Source organism: Nomascus leucogenys, chromosome 13 (assembly GCF_006542625.1).
Source record: "Nomascus leucogenys isolate Asia chromosome 13, Asia_NLE_v1, whole genome shotgun sequence".
Classification (NCBI taxonomy): domain Eukaryota; kingdom Metazoa; phylum Chordata; class Mammalia; order Primates; family Hylobatidae; genus Nomascus; species Nomascus leucogenys.
This window is the reverse complement of record NC_044393.1, coordinates 19,067,682-19,087,956: the sequence shown is the minus strand read 5'-3', so window position 1 is coordinate 19,087,956 and position 20,275 is coordinate 19,067,682. Positions and strand designations below refer to the sequence as shown.

General features: G+C 45.8%; 1 protein-coding gene and 1 long non-coding RNA gene across 2 annotated transcripts; one reads left to right on the top strand and one right to left on the bottom strand.

Moving 5' to 3' along the window:
- TOMM34 (translocase of outer mitochondrial membrane 34) lies at positions 1-17,398 on the bottom strand. Its single transcript, XM_030826379.1, has 7 exons — positions 17,106-17,398; positions 13,335-13,434; positions 12,022-12,174; positions 8,778-8,947; positions 5,719-5,866; positions 1,326-1,452; positions 1-1,084 (listed from the first exon to the last, which is right to left on the bottom strand). Exons 1-7 carry the CDS (start codon positions 17,230-17,232, stop codon positions 980-982), a joined length of 930 nt encoding a protein of 309 aa, XP_030682239.1. The 5' UTR covers positions 17,233-17,398; the 3' UTR covers positions 1-979.
- Positions 17,399-17,444: 46 nt separating this feature from the next.
- On the top strand, positions 17,445-18,762 carry LOC115837986. Its single transcript, XR_004033050.1, has 2 exons — positions 17,445-17,570; positions 18,272-18,762. It is a non-coding gene; the product is annotated as an uncharacterized LOC115837986 (long non-coding RNA).
- The last annotated feature ends 1,513 nt before the right edge of the window (positions 18,763-20,275 follow it).

Below are 20,275 nucleotides of genomic sequence, written 5' to 3'. Positions count from 1 at the left end.
TGAATGCCCAATAAGCAATAACTTTTATTATTACTACAGCGTTCCAGGTGCAAAGCTGAAAAGGCATAAATGAAAGCACAGCAGATACTGATGTAGAAGAAAGCTTTTTAATGCAACAGCTTAAACACACAGTTCAACAAAATCAGTCAGTTCAAATTAACTTCAACATATTACAAAGAACTATGAAGCCCAGAGAAGGCCACTGTTGGAACAAAAAGCCAAGTCCCTGCCCAGAAAGCATGGACACTGACCAAGGAGGCCTCCTTCCCCCTCCCACCTCCAGGAGGAGCAGCCACAATCACTGGGCTCTTTAAACAGCTTAGGTGCCTCTCTGTAGAAGGCAGCAGCACAGTCAAGGACAGCCATCCAAGGGTCAGGGCTCTGCCTTCCCACCAAAGGAGGGCCCGAACAGAAGGCACTGGGGCTCAGACACAGGAGACTGTGCAAGGACAGGACAGGGCAGGGACAGCAGCTGTATACCTGGAGAGACTGCAGCCCTGGAGAACCAGCTCAACAGGCTGCTTTGGATCAGGGCCTTAGGTTTATCCCCCTCCTTCCACCCCTGCCCAGGAGCTCAGGTTGTTCAGATGAACTGCAGTGAGGTGGGGTCTGGGAAAGCTACAAGGGCAGCACTCAGTCTGCAGCACACTTGGGCAGGACAAAGCCAAATGCTTTGCTGATGAGGATCTGTTGGTGTGATCAGCTAGCTGGGCCAGGGGGAATAGGGACAGAGCTTCAGCTTCATGCTTAGCTCTAGTGGGGACCTTTCTGGTGCAACAACCATGTCTTGTGTTTGACTACACTGAGCTTAATTTGAACAAGCAAAGTCTCTTACAGGGTGGGAGGCCATCAAGGGGCTGAGGAGGGGGCTTCAGAGCTCACTTGGGGCAGGCTGGGTTTCAGGAGTGGGCACAGAGCAGGTGGCCCATGGCTTCTCTGGGTAAGGTCAGGCAGGGGTTCCAGCTGCCCTGTTGGGTTTTTAGTGTAGGTTCTGCTTCACTTCCTGCCGCAACTTCTGTGCAGGACCATTCCTAGGCTCAATCTGTAGGAGGTTGCTGATGTCTGCAAAGCTGGATTTATAGTCCTAATAGAAGAAAAGACAAGAGTGTGGGGGAAGGTTCCTGGACTGGGGTGGGGATAGGTGCTGAGGCAGCAAAGTGTTTTCAAACCCCAGCCCGCAGGCCTGCTCTGAGTTATCCTGGGCCCAGGATGAGACGGAAAAGCTGCAGATATTGTCTCAGCTTGGCTATACCCTGTAAATGGTGACACTGGCATAAATCTCTGTAGCTATGTTGGGACCTTTTGGCCAGGATTTTTTTTTTTACCTTGAGTGCTTTGTGGGCTTGAGCCCGTCTGTAGAATGCCTTCACGTTCTTTCCATCCAGCTTGAGGGCTTCTGTGCAGTCCCTCACTGCTTCTGTATACTGCTTCAGGACCAAATAGCAGAGCGCTCTGAAGGGGAAAGACCATTTCAGAGGTTTCAGTCACTTCTTGTGGGCCACCCACATGCCATGCGGTAGTTTGAGAAGTGATCTCCAATTTGCTGAACACCTACTCTGTGCTGGCTACTTTGTATCTTCTTAAATCCTCACAACAATCCTAGCCCTTTTCACGGATGAAACATGCTAGAGCCTGGGCAACACAGGGAGACCCCATCTCTTAAAAAAAATAAAAAATAAAAAATAAAATCTGATTGTTACTGCCAAAATGCTTTCCAAAAAAGCTGAATACTTATTGACAGAGCCTATTTTCCTACAACTGTACCAACTTTGGGTCTTAAATTTTAATGTATGCCAATATGGAAGAAAACAGTATCTGTCTTAGTTGCTTAGTTGTGGGTAAAGCTGAACATCTTCAATAAGGGTTTTTAATCTTTTGAAATCAAACTTCTCTAACTTTTCCTTTAATGACTTCTGTAACATTTTTTTCCCTTCACATAAGACTACCTTCCCCACTGCGAGACAGTTAATCCATGTGTTCTTCTAGAACTTAATGGTTTCGCTTTTTACATTCCAAACTGTGATCCACTTAGAACTTACTTTAAAATAAGAAGTAAGGTAGGATTCAAGTTTAACTCTAACCTGGCCAACCCAACACCTCTTATTAAGTAATCTCTCTTTGCCCCAGACTTTATTATACACCAGATGCTCTCATGTCGTTGTTCTCATTTTTTTCTAACAAAGTTACCATGAATTTAAAGAAGAAAATTCTACTAGTCCTTTGTGATTGCATGGAATTCATAAATGAATGGAGAGAAAAAATCTTCTCCTTGTAACAACTTAAAAGACAGGCACAAATTCTTTGGCAATCCTCCCACTGAGAAGCAGAGGTGTATCTGCTCTCTCTCTCTGAATTCAGGCAGGCTCTGTGACTGCTCTGACCAACAGAGGACAGAGGAAGGGACACGATGTGTCTTCCAAGGTAAGGTCATAATAGGCCTTGCAGCTTCCACCTTGGTCTCTGGAAACACTCGCTCTTGGAGCCTTGAACTGACAGGGAAGAAGCCAACTACTCTGAGGCCACCACGCTCTCAGGAAGCTCATGCCAGCACACATGAAAAGGCTGCTAAGAAAGTGGAAAGAGGTGCCAGCTTGCTCTAGCAGTTCCATTGCCCGGCCATTTGAGTCAGGTAGTCCAGCTGCCAGACATTCGAGGAAGAAGGCTTTAGAGGATTCCAGCCCCAGCTACCATCTTGCTGACCCTGCATGAGAGACCCCAAATGAGAAATGCCCTTCCCTAATTCCTGACTCACAAATTACAAGCAAAATAAAATGGTTGTTGTAAACCACCAAGTTTTAAAATAGTAGCCCGTTTTAAACTTTGAATACAGAGGAATTCCTTTTTATTTGGAGATAGGGTCTTGCTCTCTCGCCCAGGCTGGAGTGCAGTGGCATGATCACAGCTCACTGCAACCTCCGCCTCCTGGGTTCAAGCGATTCTCCCACTTCAGCCTCCCGAGTAGCTGGGATTACAGTGCGTGCCACCATGCCCAGCTAACTTTTGTATTTTTTGGTAGAGATGGGGTTTCAACATGTTGGCCAGCCTGGTCTCAAACTTTTGACCTCAAGCGATCTGTCTACCTTGGCCTCCCAAAGTGCTGGGATTACAGGCATGAGCCACTGTGCCCGGCCTGAACATAGAGGAATTCTAAGGAAACTAAAGTTTCCTCCCAATGGGCTTAGCAATTTAAAGAAATAGCCGAGTGTCTGGGAAGTAGAGGAACCACAGTGTATCGTGACTTCGGAATAGAAATGTGGTGATTAATAGGGTCATGTGAGTCTTCTAAAGACTATATTTAAGATGAACAAAATGCATAACTTCAGGCAATAAAATAAACCCCCTTGACTTCTGGTAAATGAACTGACTCTGTATCCCGTCAGAAGGGTTTTAATTACAAAGGGGTTGGGAAATAACACAAGTGAGTGAAAGGGAAGTAAGCTTTGGAGTCACAAAGATCTGGCTTAAATCTCAGCCACCATGTACTAGTTGTTTAACTTTGTGGTCATTAATTCATCTTTCTGAGCCTGATTAGGTAACACAGGACAATGACCTAAGCTGAAGAACTGTTGTGAGTACAAATGAGATTGTTATGAGAGCTGTTTCAGGGCTGGCAAGTTGTAGGTGCTACGCACTCAGATGTCACCTGCACAAAGGGAGCCAAAGTAAGCCAAAGCCTGGGCACTGTGTCATTCAGATGAGTGTACATGAGGTGGAGCATTAGACTATATCCAAGACATTCCAGGACATGGTAAAATGTTAGCCACAATGGCTAAAAATTCAGTCTTGTCATTAGTCCTCTAGATTAAATTATAAATCCAATGCAATCACAACCAAAAGCTGTCCAACAAGATATTTTTTTGAATTTGCCAAAATGATCCAAAGGTTTAGCTAGAAGAACAAACATGGGAAAATACTAGAAATGTTCTGATTAAGAAGAATGAAGAAAAGACCAGCCCTATAAGATATTATAAAGCAAAAGTAATTAAAACAGTGTGGCACAGACACCCGCATGAGGAACAGTATCTAAACTAGACAAAACACAGCTCCAAATGTGGTAATGATCCAGAAAAATGAGTTAATGGAGGTGTCCAGCCGCATAGGTAAGCAAGGTGAAAGAGGGCCCAGAGATAGAGGAGTTAGAAGATGCCGCACAAATATGGAACAAATAGGCTGCAGGTTTCTTTTTCAAATTAGCCTGGCAGACTGAGGCCCCTCTGGTCCAATCAGCAATAAAACCACATAAAACCACAGGTGCAAAATTCCAAAATATAAGCTTTAAAACTACAAGTTCTCTTTCCAACTCATCGGGCGGCAAAACCTGATCTGAACTGACACGAAGCTATTTAGTTTCTCTATTCCACCCCATGTGAACATGGAATTTTCAAGTTTCACTGGCAGAAATACTAACAATTAACTTCTGCAAGCTGCCCCAGATGCTGCTGGGGTGTTACATAATTCAGACCATATTACCTCACTAAAATGGGAAACACTTCTTTTTTTCTTTTTTTGTGACAGAGTGTCGCTCTGTCACCCAGGCTGGAGTGCAGTGGCACAATCTTGGCTCACTGTAACCTCTGCCTCCTGGGTTCAAGTGATTCTCCTGCCTCAGCCTCCTGAGTAGCTGGGATCACAGGCATGTGCCACGGCGCCCAGCTGATTTTTTGTAGTAGAGATGGGGTTTTGCCATGTTGGCCAAGCTGGTCTCAAACTCCTGACCTCAAGTGATCCTCCCGGAGCCTCAGCCTCCCAAAGTGTTGGGATTACAGGCATTGAGCCACCGTGGCTGGAAAACACATTTTATCTCAAGAGTTTGGAATAAGGAACAATGTGTCTATATTAGATCCAAGATTTTTGAACTAGAGAGTGATACGTGTATGCTGGTAGGGAAGGATAAACAGATTTCTAACATTTTATAATAAATGTTTTATACTAAGCATTTGGTTTTGATATGGTCTCTTGCTGAATGTTTCAAGCTTCTGAGAGTAAAAGTAACAGGAAGATCTTGTTGAAGTCAGATTCCAATTCTGGTGCCAACATTTACTGGCTGGGTGAGTTTAAGGCAAAACCCTTCCTTCTCTGAGCCTCAATTTTCTCAACACTAAAAGAGAAAGACCACCTATACCTCCGAGCATTGTTGCAGAACAGTCACTCCTACACAGTGAAGGGACCGCACCCTGGCTCCCAGGCTCTCAGTCAGTGGTCACTGATGGCAGCTCCTGGTGCAGGGCTTTCTACAGGCCCACAAGTCTAACCCTTCAGGCTAGACTGTACCCGTCCTTCCTGCTCTCATGCCAGGCAATGGTTACTTCACACTTTGACTTCTGGGCCAGTGCTCTCTGACAGAAATGGTGCCAAAATTTCTAACAGGAGGGTCTTGGAGAAGGGTAGGGAGCAGCAGGGTGGGGCGGACAGGCTAAGAGACTTGTGTTAGGGTTGTGTTTGCAGAGCAGGCACACTGCTTTTAGTTACATTGTATGCTTATGAAAATTCTGGGGACAGGGGCCAACAAAGCCCAGGCTACCATTTGGCATCCCTCAGTTTCTACCCTTTTGAGAGAATGAATGCCACTGGCCATGTCTAGCTCACAACGTGGATGCCTATTTTCAGCCATAACATACTTGAGTAAATGCTAGGGATGAAGGGTCCGTTGCAGTCCAAGAGAAGACTATGGAACAAATGTCCTGAAATGCCCCAGGCCAGCAGCTATATAGGAGATACCTGTTGCTGTACGTGGCAGATTCCAGGTTACTACACAAGAGGCTTTCACTGTACTTCTCAATAGCTTTCTTATGGTTTCCCTTCTTTACAAGCTCATTGCCTTCTTCCTTCAGAACTTTGGCTTTCTCCACATCCCCAGCAGAAGGCACTAGATACAAATTCAGAAGAGGAAAAAAACCATGGAGCAGCACCCAACTGAGATCAGTGAGGTCTCTTCAGCATCGTCCCTTCCAAACTGTCTACAATCCTCTCCCCCAGAGATTTCCTCCCCTGTTGTAAATCATCCTTCCTGATTAATGACTTCCCCCAATTAATAGCTTCTGGGCAATTCAACAGTTTTTCATCAAGAACTTGGGGACTCCTGATATAAAAACATTTTTGCATGCACATAAAAATATATAAATGATAAAAAGCAACCCAGGTTCTAGCCTTGGCACTGCCTCTTGGTAGGTGGAAGATCTACCTTTTGGACTTCAGTTTCCTCACCTATAAAATAGGGCAATACTAATTCCACAGATGGCTATTTTCAGGGTCAAATCTGAGAGTATGTAAGAAAGTACAGAACACACTATAAACTTAAAGCAGGACAATAAGTAAATAAATATTAATAAATAAACATCTGGTAAAGAAAAGGTATAGCTTCTGGGCTGTGAGAAAAGGGAGAAGAGCCTGCTATTCCTCATTTCTGGTTTGGGCTGAGCCTGTGAGTATCCTCCTTCATCTAACACATGCAACTCTGCTCCAGCCTTCAAGGAGAGGAAGCAGAGAGAACAAGGTGAAATCCAAGCTGCTCAACTTGGTGTTCAGGCCCTTCACTGCTTGGCCCCAATTAATTATTCCAGCCTCGGCTCCATATCCTCTGCTTTTCAAATTTTTTAAAACTATCTTTATAAAATACTAAATATTTATGACCAGGGTAAGATGATAGGTTTACACCCTGAATTCATCGCCTGGTTTAAGAAAAAGAACATAACTAGGACCTTTGAAGTCCTGGGGGACCTTCCTCAATTCAATCCACTGCTGGAGGAAACTATTATCCCCAATTCTGTGCTTCTTCCCCACCTTTTTAAACAGTATAGCTATATACAACAGTACCCACAGACCATTTGCTGTTTACTTTGTTTTTGAACTTCATACAGAAGAATAAGTCTGTGTATTCTTTTATGACTTGGTTTTTCTTTTTCCCCTTAATGTTATATTCCTGAGATTCATCTGTGTTGATGCACAGACCTGCAGCTCCTTCATTTTCATTGCTGCAATACCAAAGCCGAATTGTCCATTCTCCCATTTATGGAGATCTGGGTTATCTCCAGTTGTTTTTTGCTATTACAGTCTTCTACGAACGTGTGTGTACGTCTCCCTGTGCATGTGCACACAGGTTTCTCTCGAAGTAGGGCTTCAGCTTCACTGGCACCCTGCAACACACCACTCTGCAGTCATCCTTATTCCTACTGTTCTCCCCATGCACTTTCATTCTCCAACTCTCTCCACTGTCTCTGCCAAGGATTCTCCTTCCTTCCCACCTGATGACCTCCTTCTTCAAGGTCCAGCTCAAGGCTTCACCTCCACTGCCACCCCTTCTGAGTCTTTCCCCGACTCTCTCATGCACTTAAGTCAGTTTCTATCCTGAAATCCTCAAACAGTAAGACTCTAAAGCACATGTTCTTCCTCCTTGTGTTTTAAGACACTGTTGACATGTCTCAGTCCCTGGGCCAAGACTACCTGTCCTCTGTGTCACACTGCTTAGCATACACATGGCTCAGTGACCCTGAAAGAATGAAATCAATGGTAGGTGCACTGATTGAAAGAATGAAATCAATGGTAGGTGCACTGATGGAAAGAATGCAATCAATGGTAGGTGCACTGATGCCATCAGGTTCATTAGCACCCCACATTTTCATCCTAGAGTGGGGAACACTTACCAGGCTCCCACAAACCAGAATGAATGCTACCCATGACCAGAGAGGTATTCTCCTGTAGACAGTGAGTAACTCTTGTCCTCCCCTAACACCTAAAGGTCACTTACACATGGCAGGGCTCCATCTCTGATCCCTTCTGCACCTCTAGCCTGAATCCCTAGCTTGCTGGACTGGGACCATTCCCCTGGAACATTAAAAGAGCTTCCTAGTGCCTGACAAATGGCCTCTTCATTTCATACAGTTGAGGTGAGGAGTCTCCTGTTTTTGGCTGCCCAGCTTGGATCTCCTTTCTCTTCTTCATCCTTCTCCAGGGATTCACACAGTGTACATGCTCCTGGGAAGCATCACCCTCTAGCTCTGGAGGTGGGGCAGGTGCCTCAGGGGTGACCTAATTACAAAATCTCATCCCCCGGTTATGGTGTGTACTTCAGGGAATGGCCTGTGACCATGAAGACCAGAATAGATTGAGAAATCGATTGAGAAAATATGTGAGCAAGAGTTTTTTTGGGAAAAAAAATCCTATCTTTTCCTAGTGAGCTATCAGAGAAAGACTTTCTCTGGTCATGAGGCATGGGGTATGGATGAGAGGCCAGGAACTGCTATAGCTATTTTGCTACTAGGAGGGAAGCCTGCCAAAGACAAAGCTGACACACAACAGAAAATAAAGCTGAGATAAGTACAGAAAAATGGAGTTAGTCTGTTAATACACTGAGCTGCTGGAGCAAACCTTGCCTGAATTCTCTCTGGATTTTTCAGTTTTATGAGCCAATAAATTCCCTATACTATTTTTACCATGTTGAGCTTTCTGTTTTTGCAACCAAAAACATCCTAAATACTACATCCCAAGTGCTACCAGAGGAAAGAGAAGGGAACTCACACTGCATGCCTATGTGCCAGGCTGGGAGTTTTACGTGTCTTATGTCGTTCAGTCCTCATGGTTGTGAGGAAGACTTTATCATCACCCTCACTATACAGCTGAGAAAACAATCTCTAAGAGGTGAAGACTTCTATTTTGTTTTATACTTTGTTCCAAAGATTATTTTTATAATTCAGCTAAACAATGCCAATTTTTGCAGGACTACTCTAAAGAAAACGGATAGCGGGAGATTGCAAGACTCTGGGCAGGGAGTCACAGCTCACCTCTGTTCTTTGTAGCTGTGGTTTCTTTGGATTTACTTTTAGCCATCTCTTTGTGGTTCTCCAAAGGCAAGGAATTCCACCTCTTCTGAGCAGAAACAGGCACCAAGGGGATAGAGGGCAGCTTCAGGCGCCACTCAGGCCCAAGCGAGTCCATGAGAGCTCTGGTCATTCTGGAAAAGAGGGCAGGATTGCAGGGAGGTTTCCAGCTGGGTCAAGAAGATATTTCTCCTTTCACACACCCGTGGGAGGTAGGCCTTTTCAGAAGAGCCAGAGGTGCCACCCTCCCCCTGGTCGGAACCACCTCTTTAGCTCCTCCAACATGTGCAATACAGGAACCGGAGTCTGCCACCCATAAACACCATCTCAGATCAGTCACCATGACACTCCTTGAGCTTGGTCAAACTATGTTACCTTTGAAGTGGTGATCTGTTGCTTGTTAAGGATACTTAAACCATGATCCAAAAAGACTATAGTTTCTCCAAGAAAGAATCGTACGTTTTGTTTCATATTTTGTCAATGAATCGAGTACACAACCATGCAAGCACCTGACATTTAATGCTCAGGCTTTTTAAAAAATGCAAAGCTTACGTCATTCTCAAATCTTACAACTCCTCAGGGGTTCCCAATTCCCTAGGCTAATGTGGCCTGTGAGATCTGGTCCCCACCCTTTCCTGTCCCCCTTCACTGTGAGCCACATTCCCTTCTGATCCTTCTGTTCAAGACTTTGCACATGCTTTTTCCTCTACCCAGAACAATCATTTCCATTTTGGAAAAAGATTGCCACCTTCCAGACACGGCTAACTCCAACTTATTCTTTGGATTTCAGCTTAAAATGCCACCCAGGGACCAAGTTCATTCTGTCAACTGATCTCCAGCACCTGGTATGTCACCTGGCAACCACCAAGGCCCAATCAGTTATGTGTTGAATGAGTGAATATGCTAAATGTATACTTTTTCTGCTCCTACAACCATGTTTCCTATATTACAAGAATAAAAACCACAGACTAATATCACTACAAATTCCAAGATGTCTCTGGCTAGGCTGTTTTCCTGGCGGCCAAGCTATTTCAAACCTCTGCTCTCCTCAAACCTGTTCCCTGGCCCTTCCCCTTTTTTAGAGCAAACTTCCTCATACCCCAAATACAAACCTGCCTGGGTGCCCAATCCTTCCTATTTCTCTCCTGTCACAACAGAAGAGACAATGGGACCAATCCTCCCACCTAGGCTCTGGATCCCATCTCCTCTTGCCTCTTTCAGGGACCACACCCAGGCAGCACCTCCCTCTCCCACATCTTCATCCGTCCTCTCTACTAACTCCAACAATCAGCATTTAAGTCCCTTTAACTCTTTCCTCACCTAATAAAACTACGCTGGACACCCCTTGCCATCACAGGTATACTCCCCGGCATCCCTTCAAGCCTGACTTTCTGAAAGCATTGCCCTCTGGCTCCTGATCCCACTGACCAGTTTCCATCAGAGCCACCAGTGACTTCATTGCTAAACCTTTAATGTAAGCTCCCTGGAACACCTGACACTAATGATGTCTACATCCTTATTGAAATACTCCTTCCCTTGGGACATAAATGCCCTGTTTCCTCCCACCTCTCCAGCTGCTGTTCCTCTGTAAGTCCCTCAAATGCTGGAATTTCTCAAAGCTCCATCCTCTTCATGCTTGCTGTGATGTTCTTTTTCTCTCTCACAGCCCTAATCCACCTCTATGCTGATGACCCTCAAATCCGTATGTCTGGCCTGTATTTTCTTCCTTTGCTCCATGTAAATACCCAACCGTCTTACTTAGATCTCTAGTCTTATGTCCCACAGTCACCTCCGACTGAATGTCAACAATCTGAGTGTCTTCTTCTATTCCTCCCTTCTCGCTATCCCGCAACCACTAAAGCTTGTTGATATACTTCCTGCATGTCCCCTGACTGGTCCCATTGTTTTCTCTCCACCCTCTCCCCTGGATTGCTGCACGGCTCCTTTCTATCCTGTTGCCCTTCATATCATCCCTCAACATGGCAGCAAAGAGCTTTTCTCTAAAATACATATCTGCTTGTGTTGCTCCAAGCTAAAGACCTTTTCATAAAGCCTGACTTGCTCAGGATTAAGTCCAAGCCCTGAACACTGGGTCTTATGTGACTTGGCCTCACCAACCTGTCCCAAGCTGAGCTCCTGCCTGCAGCACCATGTGAGACCGACTTCTTACAATTCCTGTGATCTGTCACACTTGCTCACCCTTGCACACGCTGCTCTGTCTTCTGGCTCACCCCCTACCCCATATCTCTCAGTCTTAGCTCACCTCCTCTGAAAAGCTCTCTCTGGCCTCCCCCTCTCCCTCTCAGCTAGCTAGGTGGCTTCTTTCTGGCCTCAGAGCCCCCTGTGCTGCCTCCTACCATGGCGCTTATCATGTTGTACTGTGCTTGCCTATTACTGACTGGTGTCCTCCTTGAGACCGGGACCTCTATGAGGGCAGGAAGACATATGTCTCAGTCATCAGCCCAGGTCCTAGAGCAAAGTCTGTCACATAATTGGTAGATTTTGTGGGATCAGATAAATTAAAAAGGAGGCAAAGAGAAAACAAAGAATGCTGGCAGACAAGTCAAGCCAGAAATAAAGCACTAAATACATACCATGAAGTCCTGTTAAGGGTTTGCTATTAGTGTAGTGTTTGGCTTTCTAGCCGCACATGCAGAGGGGAAACATGATCAGTTATACAAATGACAATATCCATGAGATAAAAGCCAATAACTGCTCAGAGACCAGAAAGGAAATGCACCTGGGGAACGGAACCTCTTGGAGGGGTCACAGTGCAATATACTGAACCATGTCCACAAACCATATCCTTTTAGGCTTGTCATAGCTGCTTGGGCTTGTGTCTTATTCTTCCAATTAGTGTTAGCGTTTTGAAGGTTAGTGGGGTCTGTACCTCTTTCTCATTTTGGTATCCCCCACTGAACCAGGCACAACACCTTAAACAGCGCACAATAAATATTACTGTGTACATAGACACTGTGAGGCACATGTAGGCAAATATCAGTCAATCAATCTTACTAATTCTGATTCCCTGAAAACCTGCTAAATACAAAAGCAGATTTTCCTTTCACACCTTCCCTTCATGCCCATCGGGAGTTTTCTAAGTGTAGCCAAAGGGATCCCCTCAGAAGACAGACAAGGCAATGGCCTGCAGCCAATCAAGAAGGACAGGGAGTTGCCGTGGAGACCACCTGCTGGGAATGGAGCTCACCTGTTGATGCCTTCTAGGGCTGACGTCACACTATCATCAATCTGCAGCACAGTCTTATAGTCAACATAGGCCATAGGGTACTTCTCCAGAGCCTCATATGCAGATGCTCGCCGCAGCAGGGGTTTAATGCTGAAGGGAACCAAGGCCAGTGCTCTAGAATAGGAGGCAAAAATGTCAACTGGCTGGCTGCTGAGCCACCAGGGTTTCCCTGCAGTTTCTTCCAGGCAGGGTTATCTGGAGCACTCAGCGTACAGGAAGTAATTTCTGGCTGAGAGACATGGCTAAAAACACCAAACCTCAGAACAGGGATTTTTCAACTTAGACTGAAGTGAGGAGGGGAAAGAGGGTGGAGAAACATGAATTTTGTTAAACGTGCATGCACGTGCATCAATTTTCAGTTTCAATTCCCCCCAAATCAAGAACAAAAGCCTCATGGCTTTCATGCTACTATGTTTTTTTACAGTTGTGATCTAGCGGGAATAACAAACAAGCTTTGGAGTCAGATGGGGTGGTGTCTGAATTCCACCTCTTCTGCTAACTATGTAACCCAGGTAAATCACTTTACTGCCCCAACCCTCAGCAACTAAGTTCTGGCCTGGGACACATGGTAAACGTACCCCACAGATTGGTTGTGAACACTCAAAGACGGAAATCTAGCACAGGGCATGGCACAAATTAATTCAGCACAGGCTCTGTGAGCATGCTCACACCCCTCCTGCTCTCCTGGCTATCACCAGGGCATGAGTCTAAAGCAATGTCAGAGGACATCAGATCTGAGAACACATTTCAGGTAAATGTGAGAGTTTAATGATGATAAAAGAATATTAGACTGGCTTGAAGAAAAAGAGGTATGAAACATTGTTCAGTGTCCTCTAAAACTGGTCATTCATGAATACCATTTTTTTCCTTTCTCCTGAGACAATCTATTAACCTCTATTCCTCCTTCTTTCCTTCGCTCCCTTCCCCTCACATACTCCCATCCCAGAAAAACACCTGGGGAAGCCAGTTACTGGTCTGCCACTCCACCTCATTCCCAGGTTTCAAACTGCACAAAGACTTTAAGGCCTGCTTCTAACTGCCCATCCCACTCCTTTTTCAGCAGCAGAGCCAAGACTCCAAAGACGCACGTCAGGGGCCATAAGGACCAAATAGAGACTCCCATTCTCAGTGACCTGGTGAAACTCAGTGACACTTTCTTAATATCTGTCCCAGATGTAATTGATGGGATCCTTCCAAAGAAGAAACAAGCCAGATTAACCCGGCCTCCTCTTCTGAGACTCTCAGGCATCCCAAAGTTACCCTCGGCCACTTACGAAGTGCAATCTTTGATGCAGTCTCTGCAGTTTCCATCCTTCAAGTGACACGCTGCTCGGTTGGAATAGAGAACACTTTCTTCTTCTGGGTCTGAAGAACCTGCCCAGGTAGAGTCGGAAGATGATCAGTTTGGGAAATGGGTGCCTCAGGGCATTAGGATACATTTCATACTCAGAGCTCTTCGGGCTTTGTGTTAAGGCAGTAGAGGTAACTATAACCTGATCAGGCTTGTTGGTCGGCTGGGCTGGCATGTTTGTCATTCTTATGTGACAGCAAGGACACTGAGCTTTCTGCCATTCAAAGGGAACCAAGTATTTCCTCATTCACTCATTCCAGCACTGAACTTGATAACAGACAAAAGATATACATGAAATAGCTAGCTTCTGCCTCAAAGAAATCCGTGCTGTAACTACTTGGGTTTGGGTGGGTAAGTGGATGGATAGGTGTGTATTTTATTACAAAAAGCATTTAAATCCAAGAAAGAAAAAAAAAGAAAAGAAAGGAAGGGAGGGAGGGAACAAGATGATAAACACATGATAAATGGATTGACCAAAAGTTGTAGGGGCACAAAAGACCCATGAAAGACATGAGACTAGTTTTACCTGGTCAAGCCAGAGAGGACTTTGTTAGGGAAATGATAATTGAGCTGGGTGTGATGGGAGTACAGAGAACTTAATCAGGAAAAAGCCTTAAGCTACCCCATGGGGAGAATTATTAGACATTTTTTGAGGCAGTCCTTACCCTCAGGAATCACAGAGGCTCAAGTCCTTCACTGTGGCCACAGTGATCTTTATTTATTTATTTTTTTTGAGACAGAGTCCCACTCTGTTGCCCAGGCTGGAAGTGCAGTGGAGTGATCTCCGCTCACTGCAACTCCACCTCCTGGGTTCAAGCAATTCTCCTGCCTCAGCCTCCTGAGTAGCTGGGATTACAGGCATCCGCCACCACGCCTGGTAGAGACAGGGTTTCACCATGTTGGCCAAGCTAGTCTTCAACTCCTGACCTCAGGCTATCCGCCTGCCTCAGCCTCCCAAAGTACTGGGATTACAGATGTGAGCCACCGTGCCCAACAAACAATGATTTTTATTTTTAAAGATAATTTTCAACCATTTCATACCCACTAGTGTGGGCCATAATTTTAAAAAGAATTGAAAACAGGGTCTCTTTTTGAAAATTTTGAAACATCCAGAAAACCATTATCTCAGAATCCACCACTAGATTTAGCACATGTTATATTAGTTCCCAACTTTTTTAATTTTTAGAGACAGGGTCTCCCTCTGTTGCCCAGGCTGGAGTGTAGTGGCACAATCATAGCTCACTGCAGCCTCGAACTCTTGGGCTCAAGTGATCTTCCCAGCTCAGCCTCCCAAGCAGATAGGACTACAGGTGTGTACCACCATGCCCAGTTAATTTTTAAAGTTTCTGTAGAGACAGAGTCCCACTGGTCCCACTGTGTTGCCCAGGTTGGTCTTGAATGCCTAGCCTCAAGTGATCCTCCTGCTTTGACCTCCCAAAGTGTTGGGATTATAGGCATGAGCCATGGCACCCAGCTCTTAAAAATTTTTTTGATAAGCTAAAACTCCAGCCATGCCCATCCTTATCCCTGTGCTCCCTCCCCAGACTCACAGAGGCCCATACAATCCTGAAGTTGGTATGTAACATTTTCAAGCATGTTCTACATTTATGTGTGTGTGTGTGTGTGTGTGTGTGTAACAGGTAAGATACCATTTTATGTCTATTAAAGCATTTCCTAAGAGGCATCATATTGCCTATCCTTCTGCAACTTACTTTTTTCACTAAGTATCCTGTTGCCATATTGGTATTTGATATCTTTCATTCAATACCAACAATAACAAGCATCTTCCCCTCTTGTTTTGCCAGGCCCAGCGACGGAAAGCACAAAGACCAGTAAAATATATCCTTGCCCTTAAGGAGCTAATAATAAGTACCCAAAACCTGTAATCCATCTTGAGTCACCAGAGTACGGTTGCTCAGAAACAGCAGTGGTGCGGTGGAAAGGGCATCAACCCTGCGATCCTGACAAGTCACTCCACCCCTCTGATCACACGTGCCCACCTACCACATGAGGATATCACTTCACAGACTTGCTGGAAGGGTTCATTGTGTTAGCCTGTTCCCTGAGCTCTCTTCGTGATCAAGAAGACTGACCAGAGAAATCAAGAGACTTGCCCAAAATTACCTAGAAAATCTGTAGCAGCAGCAGCAGAACCAAACTCTGGTCCTTGCTAAATCTAGATACCAGGCTAGCTTTTCTATGGACCCAGAATTAACCCATACAAATGTACAAGCTTTTCCAGACCAGCTGGGGTGAGATGAATGAAAATGGCAGCAACATCAATACCTCAGCTTCCTCAGCAACTTCATCAAGTAAGGCTGACATGAGGAAGTGGGCCTAAAGGAGAGTTTTCTAGAAAAAAAGAAGGGGGCAAAGGAGTGGTTTGAAACTGCAAAAAGTGCAGACAAAAAAAAAAAAGAATGAAATCTGGAAAGGATGTGAGGAGAGGTCTAGCAAAATGATTAAAAATTTGGACTTAGCATCAAAATCAAACAGATCCATATTCAAATCGTGGCTCTGCCATGTCTTCACTGTGTAACCCCGAGGGAGCCAATTTAACTCTCTTGGACTCCTCCTTTCTAAGCATCTTATCCACAGGGCCATAATAAAGATCAAAGGAGATCGTGTCTAAAATGTCTAGCACATGGTAAAGCACTCAACAGATGCTAGCCAAGTAAAGTAAAAAAAAAAAAAAAAAAAGGAAGGCGGCAAAGGGAAATGGGTACTGAACGGTGACTCACAGAAACCAGGATCCAAGGCTCCTTTCAAAAGTCAAGGCTTTAACTAATGAGCGTTTCTGATTAAGTCACTCTGAAGAAGGGGCTTTGGGCAAAGGTCTGCGGTATGCTGACGAAAGCTGGACGCTGGAAGAACTGGTAAGAATATGCTATTCTTCTGTTTCAAACTCTCCAGTAGCTTCCCATCCAGTAGCTTTCATGCCAAGCTTCCAGTTTGGCATGAAATCCAAACTCCTTAGCAGGGTTTAAAACACCTCCACAATAAATAAGGGTCTGCCTTCCTAACTGACCTCATGTCTCCCTATTCCCTGCCCTGGCTCACTATGCTTTGACCCCTGAAACACACCATGTTTATATCGCCTGGGGGGCCTTCCTGAACATTGCAGTTCCCTTCAGGACCGAAAACCTTGTGCGCTTGGCTTCTCATCATTTAGACATCACCTCAAATATCACTTCTTTAGGGATGTTGCCCTTGATCTCCTACTCCAGTCAACTCTATCACATCACCCTATTTGTCTTCTTCCCAACCCTGATTATCCCACAGGTCTCATTTACTTACTGACTCGCTTAAGACTCACGCCCTCCCCACCGCCCCCACAAGAATGCGCCGTCCTTGAGAGAAGGGACTTTTTGTGTCTTGTTACACAGGCGGTATATAACAGCTACTCAACAAATACTAACTGAAAAATGAATCGCTGCAGGGGAGGAGGGTTTAGCTCTATCCTCAGGGCTCAGAACGAGGCCTAAATAACTTAGGATGGGGGCCAACAGGGCAGTTAACAAGCAGGTGAAAAGAAAGGGCCGAGGAAGTTTCTGGTAGGATGCCGGAGTCGGAAGGGGCTGGAAGGGTGGGAGGGCCGGGCAGGACTGCTGGCCGCGGGCAGCGCGAGGCCCGGGCGTTGGTTGCGGGGGTTGGAGGAGCAGGCCCGGGGGCGAGATGGGGGCCGGGGTCATACCTTGCGCCTGCAGCACCCGCAGCGCGCGGTCGTAGAGCGCGGAGGCCTCGGCGTACTGGCCGTTGCGGAAACTCTCATTGCCGGCGGCGCGGAGCTCCTCCACAGAGTCTGGGAATTTGGGGGCCATCCCGGGGCGAGGCCAGCGAGTTTGGGGCGCCTTCCGTCCTCCCCCGTGTGGTGCGAGACACCCTCCACACGCAAGCGCCGGCGGCGAATATCTCCGCCCCACAGCGAACCCGGCGGCGAGGGGGCGGGTCGGGGGCGGGGCCTGCGAGACCTGGAGGCCCGGAGCGTCCCGCCCTCCGCGCGTGCTCGGTTTGGAACTTAGGCTCCCCTTGCACGCGGGGCGGCTGCATGCTCTGGGCTCCCTGCGTTGCTAGAACGCTGTGGATGACGCAGGGAAGGAGGCTGGCCCCGCTATCAGGGAGATTATGTCCTAGTGGGGTCCCCACAGGCCATTAACTGGTAAGCAAACGAAGACTCTAATTTCATGTGATTAGTGCTGTAAGGAAAACAAAACAAGATAATACAATGGAAAGTGACCACGTGTGGGCTATTTTAAATAAGGAGATGAGGGAAGGCCTTTCTCAGGGGATAATAATTGAGCTGACACCAGACAAGATTTAGGGAATGCTGTTCCAGCCAGAGGGATGGTAAGTGCAAAGGTTCCTAAGGCTAGAAAGTACCTGGCACCTAGTGCTCTATAGATATTTATTTAATAAATTAATGCACAGGTGGATTGATGGTGTCAAAGTCAACATATAGAGATGAATCTCTAAAGTTTAAATATTTTATTTGGGAATCAAGAATTGCAATTCAGGGCTTACACACAGACCAGGTTGTCTTTGGTATGTCAGAAGAACAAAGAGAAGGTTTGTAGATTTTATAAAACAGAAATGTTACATATTGCTCTTCAAGGAAATTTACTGGCACTAGTAAAGTGGGGGTTTATCAGCTTCTTGGGGTGCTGGCAAGCTTTGATTGGTAAGTGATAGTGGTGGATAAAACTCAGAATTGTAGCAGGCTGTTTCAGTAGCTATTAGATAAAACTGGTTTTAGGTTACAGCAGGCAGTTTTAGCAGCCAGGCTTGCAAAAAAATTGCTTTTTTGGAGCAATGTTATATGCCCTAAGTATTTGTTCCCCCGGCCTTTCAATTCTGTCTTAGTTGGATATGACAAGAATGACCCAATTCGTATGATCAGCTTTCAGAATGGATGAAGATCTTTCACGGAGGGTGACTTCAATTTATCTCCAGCCTCATCTGATGTCTCTATGTCCCACGCATTGCTATCTGCACACACTAAGTTCTTGCTTCCTAGCCTTTGCTTGTTATCTCCCTCTTCTGGATTTTTTTTCCTAAATACTTTTTCTCCTGCCTAATCCTGAATTAACTTAATAACATTCCATTCAAACTTCATCTTCTCTGAAAGCCTTTCCTGATTCCAGCCCCCTCCCCACCCCCCACTATGCTCCCTTTGCTCCCTATTGGTCGCTAGCTTTATCCCTAACTTTGCATTTGTCACCCTTTGATTGCCAGTTTGTAGTTTTCCTTAAACACTGCGAGGTCTTTAATGGCAGGAAGTGGGTCCTCTTTATCTTTGTTTATCCAAGACCCTAATAGGGTCTGGCATCCAATAAACGTCATTGATTGATAAAGATCTAGTCTCTACCTTCAGGAATTCAGTTATAATGATCTGCATACACTTAACTCCACCAGACTATAAGCTTTCTGAGGGCTGGATGGCTGTTCCATCTGAAATGCTTCCCCTTGCCCCCTGCTCCCACCAAGGATGAACACTAACTGTGGTGGGAAAACCAGATGAGGCCCATGCTGCTGGCTGGCTACTCAGTGACTTCCATCTTTGCTTCCAGGAGCCTGAATTTTGCCTGAGACTCTCCCAGGCTGGGGAAGTGAATCAGGATTGCTCTAAGTCAATTAGAAAAATGTAATTTTCTCTTGCCAGTGATTCATCAAGGGATGCACATGTGATGCTGATCTGGGCAATGAGATAAAAGGGAGTCTGAGGCCGGGCATGGTGGCTTACATCTGTAGTCCCAGCACTTTGGGAGGCCGAGGTGGGCGGATCACGAGGCAGGAGATCAAGGCCATCCTGGCTAACACAGTGAAACCCCGTCTCTACTAATAATACAAAAAATTAGCTGGGGTGGTGGCACGCACCTGTAGTCCCAGCTACTCAGGAGGCTGAGGCAGAATAGCTTGAACCCGGGAGGTGGAGGTTGCAGTGAGCTGAGATTGCACTGCTGCACTCCAGCCTGGGCGACAGAGCAACACTCTATCTCAAAAAAAAAAAAAAAAAAAAAAAAAAAAAAAAAGAGAGTCTGCTGGGTGTTTATGGGAAAGGTTTCCCTCCCCATAACAGAGAGGTACTGGGTCAAGTAGCCATTCTTGCTCTCTTTCTGCTTTGGGTAGTGCTGGGTTAAGGATATGATACCTGGAGGTGTGGCAGCCATTTTGCAACTGTGAGGCAATAAACACAAGTATGAAAAGCCAACATGCTGAGTAGGATGGGAGGGGAAAAAATGAAATCAATATTGCTGAGTCATTGAATCAACTGCTGACTTATTGGCTTATTAATAAACAATAAAGGCAAGGTGTGGTGGCTCACACCTGTAATCCCAGCTCTTTGGGAGGCCGAGGCGGGCAGATCACTTGAAGTCAGGAGTTCAAGACCAGCCTGGCCAACGTGGTGAAACCCCATCTCTACTAAAAATACAAACAGTAGCTGGGCGTGGTGGCACGCACCTGTAATCCCAGCTACTCAGGAGGCTGCCGCAGGAGAATTGCTTGAATCCAGGAGGTGGAAGTTGCAGTGAGCCCAGATCACCGGGCTGCTGCACTCCATCCTGGGCAATACGGCAAGACTCTGTCTCAAAACAAACAAACAAACAAACAGTAAATGCCATGGTGCTTTAAGCCAACATTCAGATGTTTTCACTTGCTTGCAGCTCAGTATTTCCTGAGTGGTTTATCGGATAAGTGTAGCTGTGGCAAATTTTATTTTCCAAAAATGGCCCCAATAATATTTCTGGTTCCCCAAGCTCTTCCAGACCCTTGCCACTGCCTTATGAGGGGGTGGAGTCTATGTCCCTTCTCCTTGAAACTGGGTGGGCCTTTGTGGCCCCCCTCCACAGTGGTAATGACATTAAG